At 43.4% G+C, this 15,664-nt stretch overlaps 1 protein-coding gene across 2 annotated transcripts in view; it reads left to right on the top strand.

Annotated features, from left to right (window-relative positions):
* plxna2 (plexin A2) overlaps positions 1 to 15,664 on the top strand; it is a 248,642-nt gene that overhangs the window by 83,773 nt on the left and 149,205 nt on the right. For both annotated transcript variants that reach the window (XM_020704870.3, XM_004070981.5), the window contains exon 4: positions 13,147 to 13,281. In XM_020704870.3, coding sequence (XP_020560529.1) covers positions 13,147 to 13,281 — 135 coding nt within the window. The remainder of the gene's footprint in view (positions 1 to 13,146; positions 13,282 to 15,664) is intronic.

Genomic DNA, 15,664 nt, shown 5'->3' with positions numbered 1-15,664 from the left:
TTAGCATGGTGTAATCCCTGGTGCAAAGACAGCTGGGACAGGCCCAGCCGACCTCTGTGAACCCGATTAGGTGCAAACGGGGGAAAAACAAATGGACAGACGTGATATTTGGTCCTTTTGGCAAAACAGCTTCATTTTGGGAATGCTCACCTACCACAGGCGTTGCTGCAACCGGTTAGATCAACCCTTTACAGCCTGGCAATACATAGGTAGATCAGACACATTACAGGTGAGAAATACAGGCTCAATGGAAGCTTCTTTTTGTTTCTTGCCCCGCCGGTAAGCATCTCATTCCTTCGCGCCCATCTCTGTCCCACATTTGAATCTTGCTAATCCACTGGGAAAAATTGAAACAATTTTAGCTAATTTTCTCCTCACCTGAACCCTCCCCAAAGCCTCGTCTGATTCATGGATCTTCCTGATCTACTTTAAAGTATACCAAGAGAGACGGAGAGTCAAAGGTGGGATGTTTTCTTCTAGTGCTTGCTGTTTGACTTTAACATAACATCTTTTGTCTCACTATCAGTCTCTGTGTGCACTGCATGTACTGGAATTGCTTTGTTCCTTGTTTATTTGCCCACAAAAATGAGTGTTTCTTCCTTCTTGCTGCATGTGCATCCCAGCAGAGAGCCTCCTTTGAAGCAGCTTTTGGCCATTTTTAAGAAAACAGGAGCTGAACTGAATTTTAAACCTGGTAACATGCGTTGACATAGACTTTTCATTGAAAGTGGTTGCTTGTAGGTGCGTTTCAGAGCCTAACACTGACCTATTTCTGAGTGTGTGAAGTTAGTCTCAACTGACTTCCTGATTCTTTAACCCTTCCTTTTTGGGGTTTTGCTTTAATTTGCATCCATTTTTTTCCTTTTTTCCTTCATTATACTCCCTATAAATGGTTTACACAAAACTTCCACATAAAGTCTCTTAGAATGCATATTTTCCTTGTTTTGATATTTAGGCTTTAATACTACATATGCGGTTGGAAAAGGTGACAGAAGAGTGAATTTTTTTTTTTTGCTAAAACAACAGGGGAACTCCATTCAAACCATTAGAATTTTGTTTTTTCTCTGTGTAACTCCATATTCACTGAGCACTATGTCTCCGTCTCCACTCTCCATTCTTCCTCGGTGAACCATCTTTGATTCCCGTCCCGCGTTCCTTTAATCCCTTCCTCGCTGGAGTCAGCTAATGAAGGTGAACTTATGCAGCGTCAGCCGTTTAGTTTGGTACACAAATCACTTGTGGCTCACTGTGGCTTTTTAATTTAATTTTGTTATATTTTTTATTTTAAGTGTATTCTACTAGGGGGCAGTGGCTTTTTCCTTTCCCCCCCAACCCCTTTTTTTTCAAGGGCTAAGCAACATTTATGAATTCCCCTCACCACATCCCCTCTGTTTCTGCTTTCTCTGAACATTCCTGGCCCGCTTCCATCAGCGCCACGCTGCTCTGCATTTCATGTTTAAACGCTGGGCTAAATATAGGCCTCACATTGTGCTGCTGTGCTTAATATATGTGTGTGTGTTTGGGCTGATTAGAGTTGAGGTCTGACTTCATTCCATTACAAAGCCCTAATGCTCTCTACAGTCTCTGGTTTCTTTTTTTTTGTGCACGGAGGTCAAAAAAAAAGAAGCAGACAGAAGAAAGTGCTGATGTCATTAGGATTGGGAACCTGTAGGTTGTGAATGTTATTAGGAAGGAGTGTAACCATCTATCCATCCCTTTTCTTAACCCGCTATATCCCTTTCGGGGTCACAGGGTCGCCATTGATAGAAAATGACTTACTTCCGGCTCCAAGCGAGTGGAGGCAATTCAGTCTCCTTTTTTATTGGGGATACCCTTGTTGGAAGCAGACGATATCGGTAAGCAGTGATTGGTGTGAGTCACCATTTCTGTGGCAACCACTCTCACCAATCAGGAGTGATCTTGTTGGGAGGCCACACCCCCCTACTTGAAAGCCGACTCTGTTCAAACATCAGACAAGAAACCACATACTTTTATTGAGGTATCTGATTGGTCAGTTTATAACACCAATAACCTGCACTGCAAGAAGATGTAAAAAAAAAAAGTATAGTACTACATGAAGAAAATATAGCGTGGTAAGATTGGTTATTTTGACAAATACATTAACTAAGTAATAGCTGTTTATTTCTCAATAGAAGTCAATGGGATTTTGGTGAGTATTTCCTGTTTGGAGCATAAGAGGGAGGGCTATCATATACTCTACACTCAATGGGTGCAGCCTGGATTTGGCCATTAACGAAACAGCTTTTCCGGGATTCGTGGTGACAAAGGGTTAAAGCTCCCTTTAAAAAGAGCCTTTTTTTTCACTAGTCACAAACAATCGATGTTTGTAGTTGCTGGCGTGTCGTTTGTTTTGTGCAGCAACTTGGACCAAACTATTAGCAAGATGGAAGGGGATGTAGAATAAAGGGTTAACCGCTTTGTTCATGGAGCAGGAAGGCAAATCAATAGACTTTATGGGGGCCAGCCAAAAATATGAAGCAATTGCCCATTTTATTGATTCAGGTCGGGTCATTTTTGCTGATATACTGCCACCTCTACCTTTAACGCCGGTTTGTCTTCCTGTAATTTAGCCCAACCCCTGTCCAGCCGTGTTATCTAGTTTCCTTTCTATCTTCTGTACTTTTTATCTAAGGCTGCACTATTTTTGATTTTTATTTTTGAAACGCGGTTTCCTGTCTTTTTTAATGCGTTTCTCCTCCATCGCCGGCGGTGTGGCCTCTCCAGCCAAAGTCTGTCCGATGGGAAGTGACACGCAGGCAAACAGGCTAACATGAGCCTTATGGGATCTTATACTGTGCAATAGGAACAGGAACAAAAGAGACGGCAGGCAGTGCTGGTGGGAGCCACCTCACGCACACACACACACAAACACACACACACACTGAGCGCACCTCCACACGGCGCTCGCTTCTGACACCAGAATTCTTCAGTCTGACATCGGTGATGGATTAGATGTGTTATCGAGGCAGAGAGAGGCTCCATCTCTTTCTCCCACTGTGAGTAGAGAGAAGTGGAAGGAGACACACACAAACACACAACACAGCTGTGTAGCTTCCACCTGAAGTAAAGAAATACTGCAGCAATCAGCTGGATTTTAACTTGGGTTTTTAGGACAGAAGCACAAGACTTCTCCAAACAGACAAATACGTACAGCTTAAGTCTCAGTCACAACTGCCCTTACAGGTGGAAAGGGGGCTGTCTGCAGGCAAAGAAAATGGGCAGATCTATACAGGTGCAAGTGACCGGCACAAACTTTCAATGTTGTAGACCCCTCATTGAGCTTGTGGCGCAAACATTTTCCGTTTTTTTTTTTATGGGCATGCTGCAGGCCAATGTCGTAAAGAATTCTAAAACAACACTGAAGGGCAACTAAAGGTGAAGTAGGTGAGACGTAGGGTCGTCGTACAGATTTTTTTCAGTTTTTCAACCCTGCACACCCTGCAATGAGCCAGTGAGTGCTGTTCAAGTGATAAATGCGCAGTCCTTCTATGCTGCTTAACTGTAAGAATTTAAGAAAGTAGACAATCATAGTGTAGGGAACTGCAATACACACCTGTGCTCCCCTTAAGATACATCCACTCCTCTCTATGACCCTGCATGGGCCTGGACAACCCAAAAACCTGCAGTGCCTGTCCAAGTCAACCTCTGTGTGGGTCTATATCACCAAGGCTTAAGCAGGAGCAGGAGGTCAGGGAACCTAAGGGTGACCCTGGCAGCAAACCTAAACGTGTGCAACTTAAATTATCCTTACAAATACTTTGCAATACATTTACCAAACACATGACAATCGTACGTTCCTTTTTCATGATGTGAGGTGGCCGTGCGAATCTTAAGGACAAGGCAAGACACACCTGCATTCCCGTTAAGATAATTAATATAGACGAATTATTTTACGCAAGATTATTGGTGTTAAAAGGCTTTTTTATCAATGCGTTATAAGTGACACCTCTAGTTGCTAGTAGTGTGCGACTCCACCTGAACCAAAACAAGTAGACGTTGGCCCGTCTGATTTTAAGAAGGCTGTAATCAGCGATAAACGTCAAAATAAGAAATATCGGCCTGGCCCGTAATGGTTGACCCTTGGCCACTCCTTTTCACGACCCTCCAAAACCCAACCCAAAATCCTGCAGCACCCGTGCGGGTGTTTGTGACTGAGGCTTTTTTAAGCATTCGGCTGTAAAAAAAAGAAAAAAAAAGATTAGCATCTCACTGGTGCTTACATTTGGTGCAGGAGATGACTTGACCTCCTTGTTAGTCATTGGAGTGGTCCGCTCACTCTGATGCATCCCTGATGCCTTAAGGGGGGCGGAGCCTGACTTGTTTGGTTGCATGTCCTGTTCCACTGGGGTGGACCGTAGATCTGTGAGCATGGCTCACACGCCCAATTCACTCTTTCACACTCACATGTTATATGTCATTCTCACACACTTGGCTGTTATATAAACAATCTCTATTATTCATTTGAGGTTACGAAAGGAAACAAAAAAGGGAGGGGGTTGGGTTTACATAAAGCTGCTCCCTGGAGTCTGGAGCTGTCATATCTCCCTGCTGGTTATCCATGTAACATCCATCCTTCTTTTCATCTTCAAGAAGAAAGCACATTTTCTTTTTTGTCTTTAAAGAGTTAAAAAAAGAAAAACAGCCCAGAAATTAGCTTTTGACCAGAAGCCGTGGCTGTCATGAAGACAGCCTTTGAATTCATAGATGCCTCTCGACGATCTTCGCTCGCCTCTCATAGACTGTCAGGCTGTCACTTGTGATTTGGTCCGTGCCGTCGCGCAATCCCAACATCCAACTCAAGGTCATTTATTGAGGCCAAGATCCCATTGGATGATTTGATAGGTTCATGTTGGTCATTCTCTGATGTCTCTGCCCTGAATTATTCCCTTTTTTCTTCTTCTTTTCCAATCAGTATAACCCCAATTGACTGCAAAGCTCTGGTTTTGGTAAGCTACTCCTCAGCATCTCTGCGAAAGGGTCGGCGCCTGTGGACAAAGCGTGGAGGCCTGTGTGGTTGTTTACTTCGTCTCCTCCGGCGGGAACGGGCAGATAAAGGCAGTGGCTGTCGGTTCGGCTCTTCAGGCTGCAGAGTAAGATTAGCGCAGAAGCAGAAGATAGTTGTGAGGCTGGTCATTGAGGAGGCTGGAATTTGCCTACCATTCTTTTTTATTTTTGGGTTCCTCTTTTGCAAAAGTAGCACTATTTCTCTTAAAACAAGCACCTTTTTCATTTTTCATTTCTTTATTTTTTTGCATTGTGTGGTATGGGTTGAAAAAGGGTGGGAAAACATCATCCACCCAAAGTCTGTTTTCGTTTTGGCAAACACCTGAAGGCAGGGGTAAACCCACCTCAAAGGTAAGGATTTAAAAATGGACTTGAGTGTGGGTAATGTGTAACAGCTGGACCATTAATGGAGGAAAACGCTCAAAAGTGTCTTGACTTAGCCTTCTATGTCTTTCCATGGGCTTGACGCCTTTGGTTTTAGTCTATTCTTGGGTATAAACGGATGGATCTGACTTTGAATTTGCTAGATTTCCAGGGAAATAACAGTCTGCATTTATTCCAAGTATGAATCGGTTCACTAACACAATCTTGTGCTTTCTAACTAAAGCAAACTGAGCACTTTAAACTTAAGCAAATTGCTCCGCACAGTAGGGGATCCAGTGTCTGGCACAACGTTCAAACCAGTACGACCAAGGGGACAGTCCGGCAGAGGCAGAGAGAGACAGGCTTTTTTCAATTGGAGTTTGGTCTCTCTTCAAATGTTTTATTTTTTTATTTTTTCCAGGATGTTTACACGGCCTGATCAAAAGCACCCAGCTGGCACGGGCCCTTGTAACTGCAAGAGGAGGCCCTCTGATGCCTCTGCCATCACTTCCCCGTTAGCCAGCTCTCTCTTATCCCTGAAGCCCTCGCACGTTTAGGTTGAAGGTGCTCTGACAGTTTTGGCATAAAAGTCGAACCCCCATTGGACTTGTTTCGCTGTTTTGGAAGTCAAAGCTTAAAAATTTCTAGAGAAGACCGCACCCCGTTGCAATTAAGTTTCAAAAGGCTATTTTCGCAGGATCAGTATACGGATTTTAAGGGCTTTAAAGCTCTAAAGGATGGATAGAGATGAGGTGATATGGCGCCAATTTTTTTCCAGCGCTGTTGTTGTTGCCACTTTAGCTGAAACGGATCTTATCAAACCCAAATTTTTCAAAATAAGGGCATAAAGGCATGCTAATTTTGTTTAGCAGCTGAGCTTAAAATTAAGCCTATCTACCAAGACTTAAATGTTTACCTTTCTGCTAATTCCTTTAGGAGTCGCCACAGCGAATCAGCTTTCACTGAATCGCACAGGTCATTTAGCAGAGATATTTTACGCCACATGCCCTTCCTGACACAACTGTATTTTAGCCGGGCTTGGGACAGGCACAGGGAGACCCAGACTTAGGCCCCCTTGAGGCTACACCGGTAGTCAGTAGCCTAACCACCAAAATGTAAATACTAAACATTGAATTAAACACAATCACCCCTCTTGAAAGTAATCTTAAATATAAAATCTGTGAAGTGAAAGAAAAATGTCGGAACCACTATGTAAATGGGTTACAATAGACGTTTCCAATGGAGAGGTGGATCATTTTACAGTGGATTGATTTGGACTTAAGAGGTAAACTAAGCCCAGTCTCAAATGTTTTCTATACAACTAGATCTGTACTTAAATACCTCCAACTCTATGAAAATATGAAGTGACTGTCAAGTCGTCGCTGATTTAGTTTACCATACTTCCTATTTGAGTTAACTTATCCATCCATTTTCAGAATCTACTGAATCCCTTGGGGGGGTGAAGGGCTTTCTCGACCCAACCCAGCTAATGTCGGATGAAGCCGGGGTACACCCTGAGGTCGCTTATCTGTTGCAGGGCCGCACACTGATGTACACCTAGGGGCAGTTAAGAGATAACAATTACCCTATGAAGCATGTTATTGTACTGAGGGAGGAAATTCACATGCACGGGTGAAACTTGCAAACTCCACACAGAAAGGTCCCAGCCTGGATTTGGACCAGGGCCTTCTTGCTATGAGGTGAGAGCGCTAACCACTAAACCACAGTGCAGCCCTGAGTGAAATCACTGGGAGGTATTTTTTTTTGATGGGGCAGCAATCCAAAGGCTCTGTTTTAATGTAACCCTCAGTGGTTTAGCCCTCCCTGTCCCATAAGCCCCGGTTCTTGCCCTCTGACACGATTGCTTGCCAATGATGAGACCTTTCTGACTTTCAGCTATCATGTCTAAAAAAGGCGTTTTGCGCTTATTGAAGTTATCAGTCTGCATGAATGAAACTTCTCACACTGTTTTGGTAAAATGTAAATAGGTTGATGGGAATTTTTTGAAAAAGTCTTGTGCTAAAAAGAAAAATCTCTCAGTAATAGGGATACACATGGTGGGTAAAACATACAGTACAGACCAAAAGTTTGGACACACCTTCCCATTCATTTGAATGAGAATGTGTGTCCAAACTTTTGGTCTGTACTGTAGCCGAAGAAGCCAAACATTAGAACTCCATGGAAAAATAACTTAAAGTATTACAACCAAAGACATGTCTGCCATTAGGAAAGCCATTCATCAGTGGATCTAGTTAAGGGGGGGGGCTTTTTTTCTATAACCTGCATGATACTTTCCAGAGGGTCAAGGAAAAGACAGTCGTTTACTTTGGCTACTCAAAAGTACTCGATGGCGCCCTCATGAGTTCCCGGGTTGTTCATAGACTTCAAGGGAATTTTTTCATTAATTATCGGAAAAAGGTTAATCCAAGACTGCTTAGTCACAGCATGTTGGGGGGTGGTTGCAGTGCTCCAAAGAAACCTTAATATATTCAGTCAACGGCCACCTGAACTTGTTTGGAGCCAGACTTTTAAAGCACTTTTATGCTTTTAGAGTTTTTTCCGGACTACAAGGCTCACCCTAAAAGCCAAATGGTTGGGTGTTATTGGGAAAACGCTAACACGTAGCCCTGTCGGACTGTGATATTTTTATGTGTTACTAACAAGGTTGGGAGTTAGCGTAGTCACAGTGATGTTTGTTGTAGCGGTATCGGTATGTTTTTTTGATGTGTTGGTACCAAGGTTGGCAGTTGCAGATATTGTGAATACTCTAATGTGGCTAATGTATACCGGTGTTGGACTGCGTTTTTTTAACGTTTTTTACGTGTTACTAATAAGGTTGGAAGTTAGCGTAGTCACAGTGACGTGTGTTTTAGCGGTCTCAGTCTGTTTTTTGTGAGTCGCAAAAAAGGTTGCGAGTTGCAGGCAATGAGAATACGCAAACCCGGCTAACGCTTTTAACATGGCTAGCGTTCAGCGCTTTACAAACAAGTTCAAGAATTACTGTGAACACGGTTAACAAAGTCTGACCAAGTGACAGACTAATCTCGACCTCTATTGTCTCGCTTAATGCGCCTTATATTTCGGTGCCTCTTATAAATGACATCATTTTGAAATTAGACCATTCATAGACGATGCACCTTTGAGTCGCTGTGCCCTATAGTGCAAAAAGTCCGCTCTGTTCGAAATATTTAAAACTGATTTTATATAGACTAAGAAAGCATAAGATTGAGATACAATCCACAAACTAAAAGTTCCTCAAACCAAAACATTGATTTGATCACAGTAATGAGGAAATGGGACATTTTAGCTGAAAAATTGTTGTAATTCTGTAGAATGAATGAGCCCAAACAACAGTCTGTGTTCTCTTTCTCTTGTTAGAGCCTTTTCTATATTAAACTCTGGTGCTGCAAAGTGCTTTGGAAAGAGTAACTGAATTTGGCAGCCTTGTGTGCTTCTGGGCTTCTCTAGGAAGGCCTCCCACTGCTTCTGTTTTACATGAGGACGCTGATTTCTGAGCTCTGTCATCCTCACTGCTTTCTCTATCAGTGTTTGGGACGACGTTCCGGGTTATGTCTTGTTACATGAAGGACATCAAATCCCTCCTGAAGGTTAAATTTAAGCACCGGTTGCCATTGTTTTCTATCATTTAAGACGGCAATGTTTGCTCTTTCTTTAAACCTGCAAACTCAAGCCCGCGGTGCCCCTCGGGTTGACAGTTTTCCCAACACTTTCATCCATCTTTGCCTTTTTTCTTCTGCTCCTACTTTTTTTTTGTGTTGCAACTCTGTGGCATTGCAGACAGAAAGAAAATGTCTAATAGCTGCTGTGGTGAAATGGGGATTCTTGTCAAACAGTATCAAACCAGTACACAGCTGTCTGGGGTGCTGTGGATTGTATTATTGCAAACTAAAGACAAGGATAAATATTTAAAATAGTGTTTTTTGGGAATGGATACTCGGTTACAGTTGAAGTAAACTGTAGTTTTTGCATGAGAAGAATAGAGGTGCTTTCAGAGCAATGGAATCTGTTTACTTGCAAGAGAATCCTGGTTCATTCCATGGTTCAGTTACAGTGCAGGCAAACTATTAGTGGACCAAAAAGGAGAAATCAACCCAAAAAAAAGGGGGAGTGGAGATGACTGGAGGGTTTTATGAAAGCAAACCAGACAAAAGTGTCATCATTTTTGAGTTCTCTAATTGACAACCTGTCTATCGTTTTCCACGCCTTTGTCCAATTGGGACCTTATGACCCCCCAACAGGACGGGGTGGGTTTAGTAACTGGATGCAAAGATTCTCCGCCTAATAATGTTACATGGGATGTTTTGGTCTCATGAGTTGTAACTAATTTATAAGTGACAAGGCGGTAAAGAAGTACAGTACAGGTTCATCTTTTGCTGTCTCATTGTTTCGCAGATGATTTTTTGGGTATTTGTACATCCTTTGTGTCCTGATTGGTCATAGACTACTGTCAGTCAAACTCCTCCGTGCGTGTCTCCACTCCAAAATGCGTTGATTTTGCCACATTTACATAAATCGTTAATCACAATCAGATCTTTGTTTTCATTTCATGATATTGGACTTATTTTACTATGAAAGTTTAAACTTTGAGACTTTAATGAAGAGAGAAAGAGGGAAAATGCTCATGTCTGTCTGAGAAAAGAGTGTAGTGTGTGGTAAGGAGTTTTACTGCCTTAAAACATCTTTAATCCCACTTTTTGGATCTCACCTATCGCAGGTTATTTTTAGAGCGTAACCCCTGGGATAAACAAGGAAACACTGTACAACTAAGTTGAAAGAGCACTGGAATATCTGCGGTTTAAAATGGTTTGAGTTGTGTTTTATATAGTAGAATAACATTTTAAGTACTACCGGTAGTAGTACCAGAGAAAGTGGACTTTTCAAGTGGAGTTTAATTGTTCATTCTGCGGATGGATGGATGAATGAATGAATGGATGGATGGATGGATGGATGGATGGATGGAGTAGTAGCACACAACACTCTAAAAATTGAGTTTTCATTTCCAACATTCTGTTTTTGTGTCCATTTGTCCGGTGTTTGCTTCCTGTTTTCATATCCTTTCTGTACGCAGATCTGTGAGTTTCCAGGAGTCGCTATGGAAAAGTCAAAAAGTGTATTTAAAAAGCAGATGGATGTGGGATTGTTTGCGTGAAGCGTTAGGGCGAGGAGGATTTTGGCTCAGCAATGTGGGCCCCAATCACTTTGTGAGCAGATAGAGGTTAGTTTGTCTTATGGTTTTTCCACATGACGAGACAGTCTTGGCTTTGGCTGCTGACACATTCCAACAGTGAGTGTGTACTTGGAGGGAGGGGGGTCTGCTTGTGGCTATGTATGAATTAAGAGGCCTCTGGATGGTGGTGAGAGAACGTGTGATAGAGATCAGCTTCAGGCTCACGGAGGGGAAGTCTGGGTTATCTCACCCTTCCTCAGGGCAGCCCACTAGGACGCATATCACAGTATGACAGACCCCCTTTTACTGAGGTGACTCATACAGAAGCGTGTCCACACTGAACTGCAATGAGCAGAGCAGCTCTGGGCCAGACAAGAATGCGCATGTTTACTGAGGTCTTTGCGCTGCTGTGTCAGTGTTCGGACAAATGCTGGCTCTAGTGTCAGACTCCTCCCCCTTACACACAGCTTGTGTGTCCTGTGGACGTTCATGTTTGCTGCCGGGGTCAGCTGCAGGTCAGCCAGGTCAGGTTCTCTGACCTCCTGCTTCTGTGAATCCAGCAACCTTAAGCCTTAGTCACATTTGAGGGTTGACCCGTACGGGTGCTGCAGGTTTTTGGGTTGTCTGGGCTTCTTAGGGGACCGCAGGCCTGTTTTACAGTTCTCTTGAGGCCCGTACAACCACCTTAAGAGTCACAAACATGGGACATACAATTGTTGTACTTGTGATAAGTGTATAGTGTAGTTTTTCTAAAGTGACTTTGTTGAAGGGTGTCCTTACAACACATTAATCAATACTTAGGAACGAGTACTACTCTCTAGCACTAGCATGCTGCATGCACAGGGTGTGTAGATGATGACGTTCCCATTGCATGACAGTACGACCTACACAAACTACTTTCCTAATTTCCTATTTCAGACTGGACTTATCATGGGATCAGAGCTCAAGGCATCCTGTGCAGTCCGTAAGATTTAAAGGGGTTGAAAAAAATGAAAAATCAGTTTGACACACCTGCGTCTCACTAGTTTCACCATGAAGCTACAAACGAACTAGGCATTTGACACGCGCTCAAGAACGCGCTGAACGCGCTGAACGCGAGTTCTTGAATGCGCTTTTAGCAAACGATGTTTTCACTGGACTGTCAGCACCCAATACTAGTGCATGTCCACCCTCTACAGTTAGAAGAGGCTTGGTGCAAAATGTCGAAGTGGAGCAAATCTCGTGAATCTTGCTCCAGCCCTTTTCTTTCACAGCTCTATTCTGATATTAGAAAGTCTCCATGTCATATAATTCCTGGCGGGCACAAACCGCAATTATTCATTTCTTCCTTCATGATCAATTTTCAAACGGTTGGCACTTCAGGGAGTTAAAAGGGGACACCATCCATATGTCACTACCAAATCTGAGTCCCTGAATGGTAAATGTTCAACCTGGTTTGACTGCCAACGTGCGTTCAGTGGCGGCGCATTTTTGTATGTACAGCCTTGAAACAAACTTAAAAACTTGCAGTGTGCGACTGTGAAAGATTTGAGCGTGGAAGCCTGAAACGTGCCTGTACGCCTGTTTGCATAGACTCTTCATTGGAAGTGGTTGCTTAAACGCGTGTTGACGAGGCAGGTGTGATCGTAGCTTTACTCATGGTTACGTGTTATCTAGGTGTTCTCTATGACCTGGATCACTCTTGTAGAAAGAACCGTGCAGTAGCTTTTTCATTCTACCAGCTTACTGATTAATCTACAACCTTGTTGCCTGCGTGCCCCACACAGATTTACCCATTCGTTAGCCCATATCAACCTGTAAGGGTAGTAGTGACTAAAACTTTAGTGTCCAAACGCTTAGAATTTTGACTGTGCGCGGGGCTTTGGCACGCAGCCTACCATGTAATGTATTTGCTCATATACCCCTCTTCCCTCCCATTAGACCTTCTCCTGACAGACACAAGACCCCAACGTGCCTCTCTTGGGTATTTATTCGAGAAGCTGCTCTTTTTCCCCCCTGGACAGATAGATGAATGTTTGGGTGGCAAAGGAAGACCTCAGCTTTGATAGACTCAGACCCATAACACTTGATTTGCTGTCCTGCTCATATGTTCGTCAAGCATCATCTGCTAATACAAACTATACACAACCTTGTTTGACGTCCGTAAAAGGCCTTAAAAAAAGAGGTCCCAGCCTCAGTTTCAAAGCCGTGGAACAGAAATCCGTCACTCATCAGGAGGAAGAGGAAGGGAAAACAGGGCTAAGGTTTCACAGGGTTTTACATCAGCAGTCACTTCCTCACAGTTTTTGTAACCCAAGAAAGTACAAGGAAATGACGTTGGCCTGACATTTCCCTGAGAAACATTCCAGTTCAGCACACATCATCGGCAAATTAAAAAAAATCAGTTCATTCTAGGAGTGTGAAACTTATTACTCTTCTGTCATCTAAATCTCCAAGCAAGCGTTTTTTGACCCATGCCTGTCGCTGCTGTCAATCACTCTTTGCCTGTTTTTTTTTTTCCCACAGTTCCCAGCGCTCAGATATAAATAGCTCCTGCTGACCTGCTCCGTGTTCTGCTTTTTTCTTCGCAGATCCGTGTGGACGGACCGCCTCACGGCGGCGCCCAGTACGAGACGGTACCGGTCATAAAGGACGGCAGCCCGGTCCTCAGAGACATGGCCTTCTCCCTGGACCGCAGCTTCCTCTATGTCATGTCTGAGAGACAGGTAGGGGTTGGGAGACTCACCCAAATCTGCCCCACCCACCAACAGCACCACCACCTCATTACACAAATGCTCTGACGGAAGGACGGATGGTTTCAGTTGCAGGAAAAGTGCACACATGCAGATGTTTAAATGTCAGGAGAAAGTGCCGCTGCTCCAGCAGAGCCCGGGATGGCTTCACCTCCACACATCCACCCGCTACTGTTGGCTATAAATAACCTGCACGGCACACCGGGGGGTGGGGGGGGGTATCCTGACAGCGTTTGATAATGAAGGAGAACAATGAGTTCAGGGACAAAGAAAGAAACGGAGAAACAAGAAAAAGATGAGGTAGACGGAGAGTTGGAGAGAGGAGGATGGGAGGGAGAGTAATGAGAGAAAGAGGGACATCTGGCGAGAAGCGGAGTGCAAGGTCATCCCTTCACACCTCTAATGAAGTGACACAGCATTGCAGGCCGGGTTGGAAGCAGCTGATGGCCATCAGTGCGGCCTGACACTCTCTGTAGGTAGAAGGGACAGGGCCGGGCAAGGGTAGAAGGGGCACAAGGACGGAGTGGAGGTCAGGGAGAGAGTAGATGTGGCTGGAGAAGGAAGGGATGACAAGACGAGGAGTGGCCTGGGAGACGGACAACGTGCCTGGCCAATGGTGCTGACTGATAAACATCCTTCGTCTTTAAGGCTGTATCTGAATTCTTCCCCAACCCTTACGACTTCTCCCTATCCCTTCAATTGTAGGGGCATTTTGAGGGATAGGGGTGTCCTAGATAGTTTTAAGAACGCATTTCTTCACGTAGGTGTGCTTACATGTGAATGTATGTAAAGACTTTTTGTTTCAGCATGACTTTTTAAAGTTTTAAAACTGATGTTATCCATTTTTCTGAGCGCTGGCGGCTACTCACCAACGTGGAAAACCGATTACTATTGATGAAGCCATCGAGTGGGAGTGAGGTTTGACATTAGAAGACTATTCATTGACTCTACTCATTTAGCCCTCTGTTTGGATGGCTAAATGTATGGGTAAGGAGAAGAATTTGAATTTGGCCAAACTCTTATCCTTTGTCGATGCTCGTAAACCCTCGTTCTAGCAACCGCTTTGAACGAAAGTCGATGTAAACACACACATATGTGCGTTACGGGCTTCCGCATTCAAAACTCACATCCACGTGCAGCAAGTCCAATTTTCTGTACGTACAAAACTTACAAAATGCACGACGATTGAATACACTCAAAAGTTAAACCAGTTGAACTTTGACCAATTGGGGATTCGAGTTTGGTAGTGATGTATGCGTAGTGTTCTTTTGAAAAACAGAAGAGCCAACCGTTTGAAAAAGCAATAATGAACGTGAATTTATTGATTGTGGTTTGTGTCCAGCCGGAATTCGATCAATTCTATGACACCAAGTCTGTCATATGTCGGAATAGAGCCGTAAAAGAAGAAGGCTTTGCAAGATTTGCACCACTTCAACATTTCGCACCAAGCTTCTTCCAACTGTAGGTGGCGGACGTGCGCTAGTATTGGTTAGCAACAGTCCTGTGTAAAAGCGTGTACATGATCCCACGTTCAGCGCAATCTTGAACACGTTGTGTACGCAGATTTATGCTATGTTCACACCAAGCATGGGTTGCGTGTCCTTGACTGAACGTTCTTGTACGCGTGTTTAGCATATGGTGTTCATGCTCGACACAAAGGGAGGGACTTCCTTTTTTTCTTTTTCTACAGTTTACTAGCTAATGTCCACCACCTACAGTTGAAAGAGGCTTGTCGTGAAATTTCAAAGCGGAGTAAATTCTGTCTAGGCAAAAACCGTAATTATTCATTTCTCCTATATGATCAATTTACAAACAGTTGGCACTTCTGTATATTAATAGGGACGCCATCCTTAAGTCACCACGAAATCAGGGTCCCTGACTGATCAATGGTCAACTTGGCCTATCTTTAAGGTGAGTTCAATGGCCACGTGTTGTATATATAACGGCCAAAAACTGTTTCATAGCTACGCGTGAACGTATTTGTGCATTTCCATCGACTTTTATTTGGTATCGGTCGTTTGCGTGTTGGAGAGGGCGGTGTAAACATAGCTTCACATGTTACCAATCAGACAAACGGCCATTTTCCCAGAGCAATTGAACGATTTACCAAGGTAAAAAGTTGCTCTCTGGCCTCCAGCAGACGATTAAAAGTTAAAGCCGTCATTCGCCGTTTCAAAAGAAAGTAACAAAAACTTGCTGGATCAACACAAGGCATCGTTATTTATTTATTTATTTGTTCAATTTTAAACATTTTTTTCATTTGATAAAAAAACAAAACATCAATACCGTATAAATAAAATTATAACAGTTAATAAATGAGAAGGAGCAGAAAAGCAAAGTTATATTATCTGATAAT

This window comes from Oryzias latipes, chromosome 7, assembly GCF_053564925.1.
Source record: "Oryzias latipes strain Hd-rR chromosome 7, Olatipes_Hd-rR_3.1".
In the NCBI taxonomy this organism is placed as follows: Eukaryota; Metazoa; Chordata; class Actinopteri; order Beloniformes; family Adrianichthyidae; genus Oryzias; species Oryzias latipes.
The sequence above is the reverse complement of the archived record's forward strand: the minus strand, read 5'-3'. Positions and strand labels throughout refer to the sequence as shown.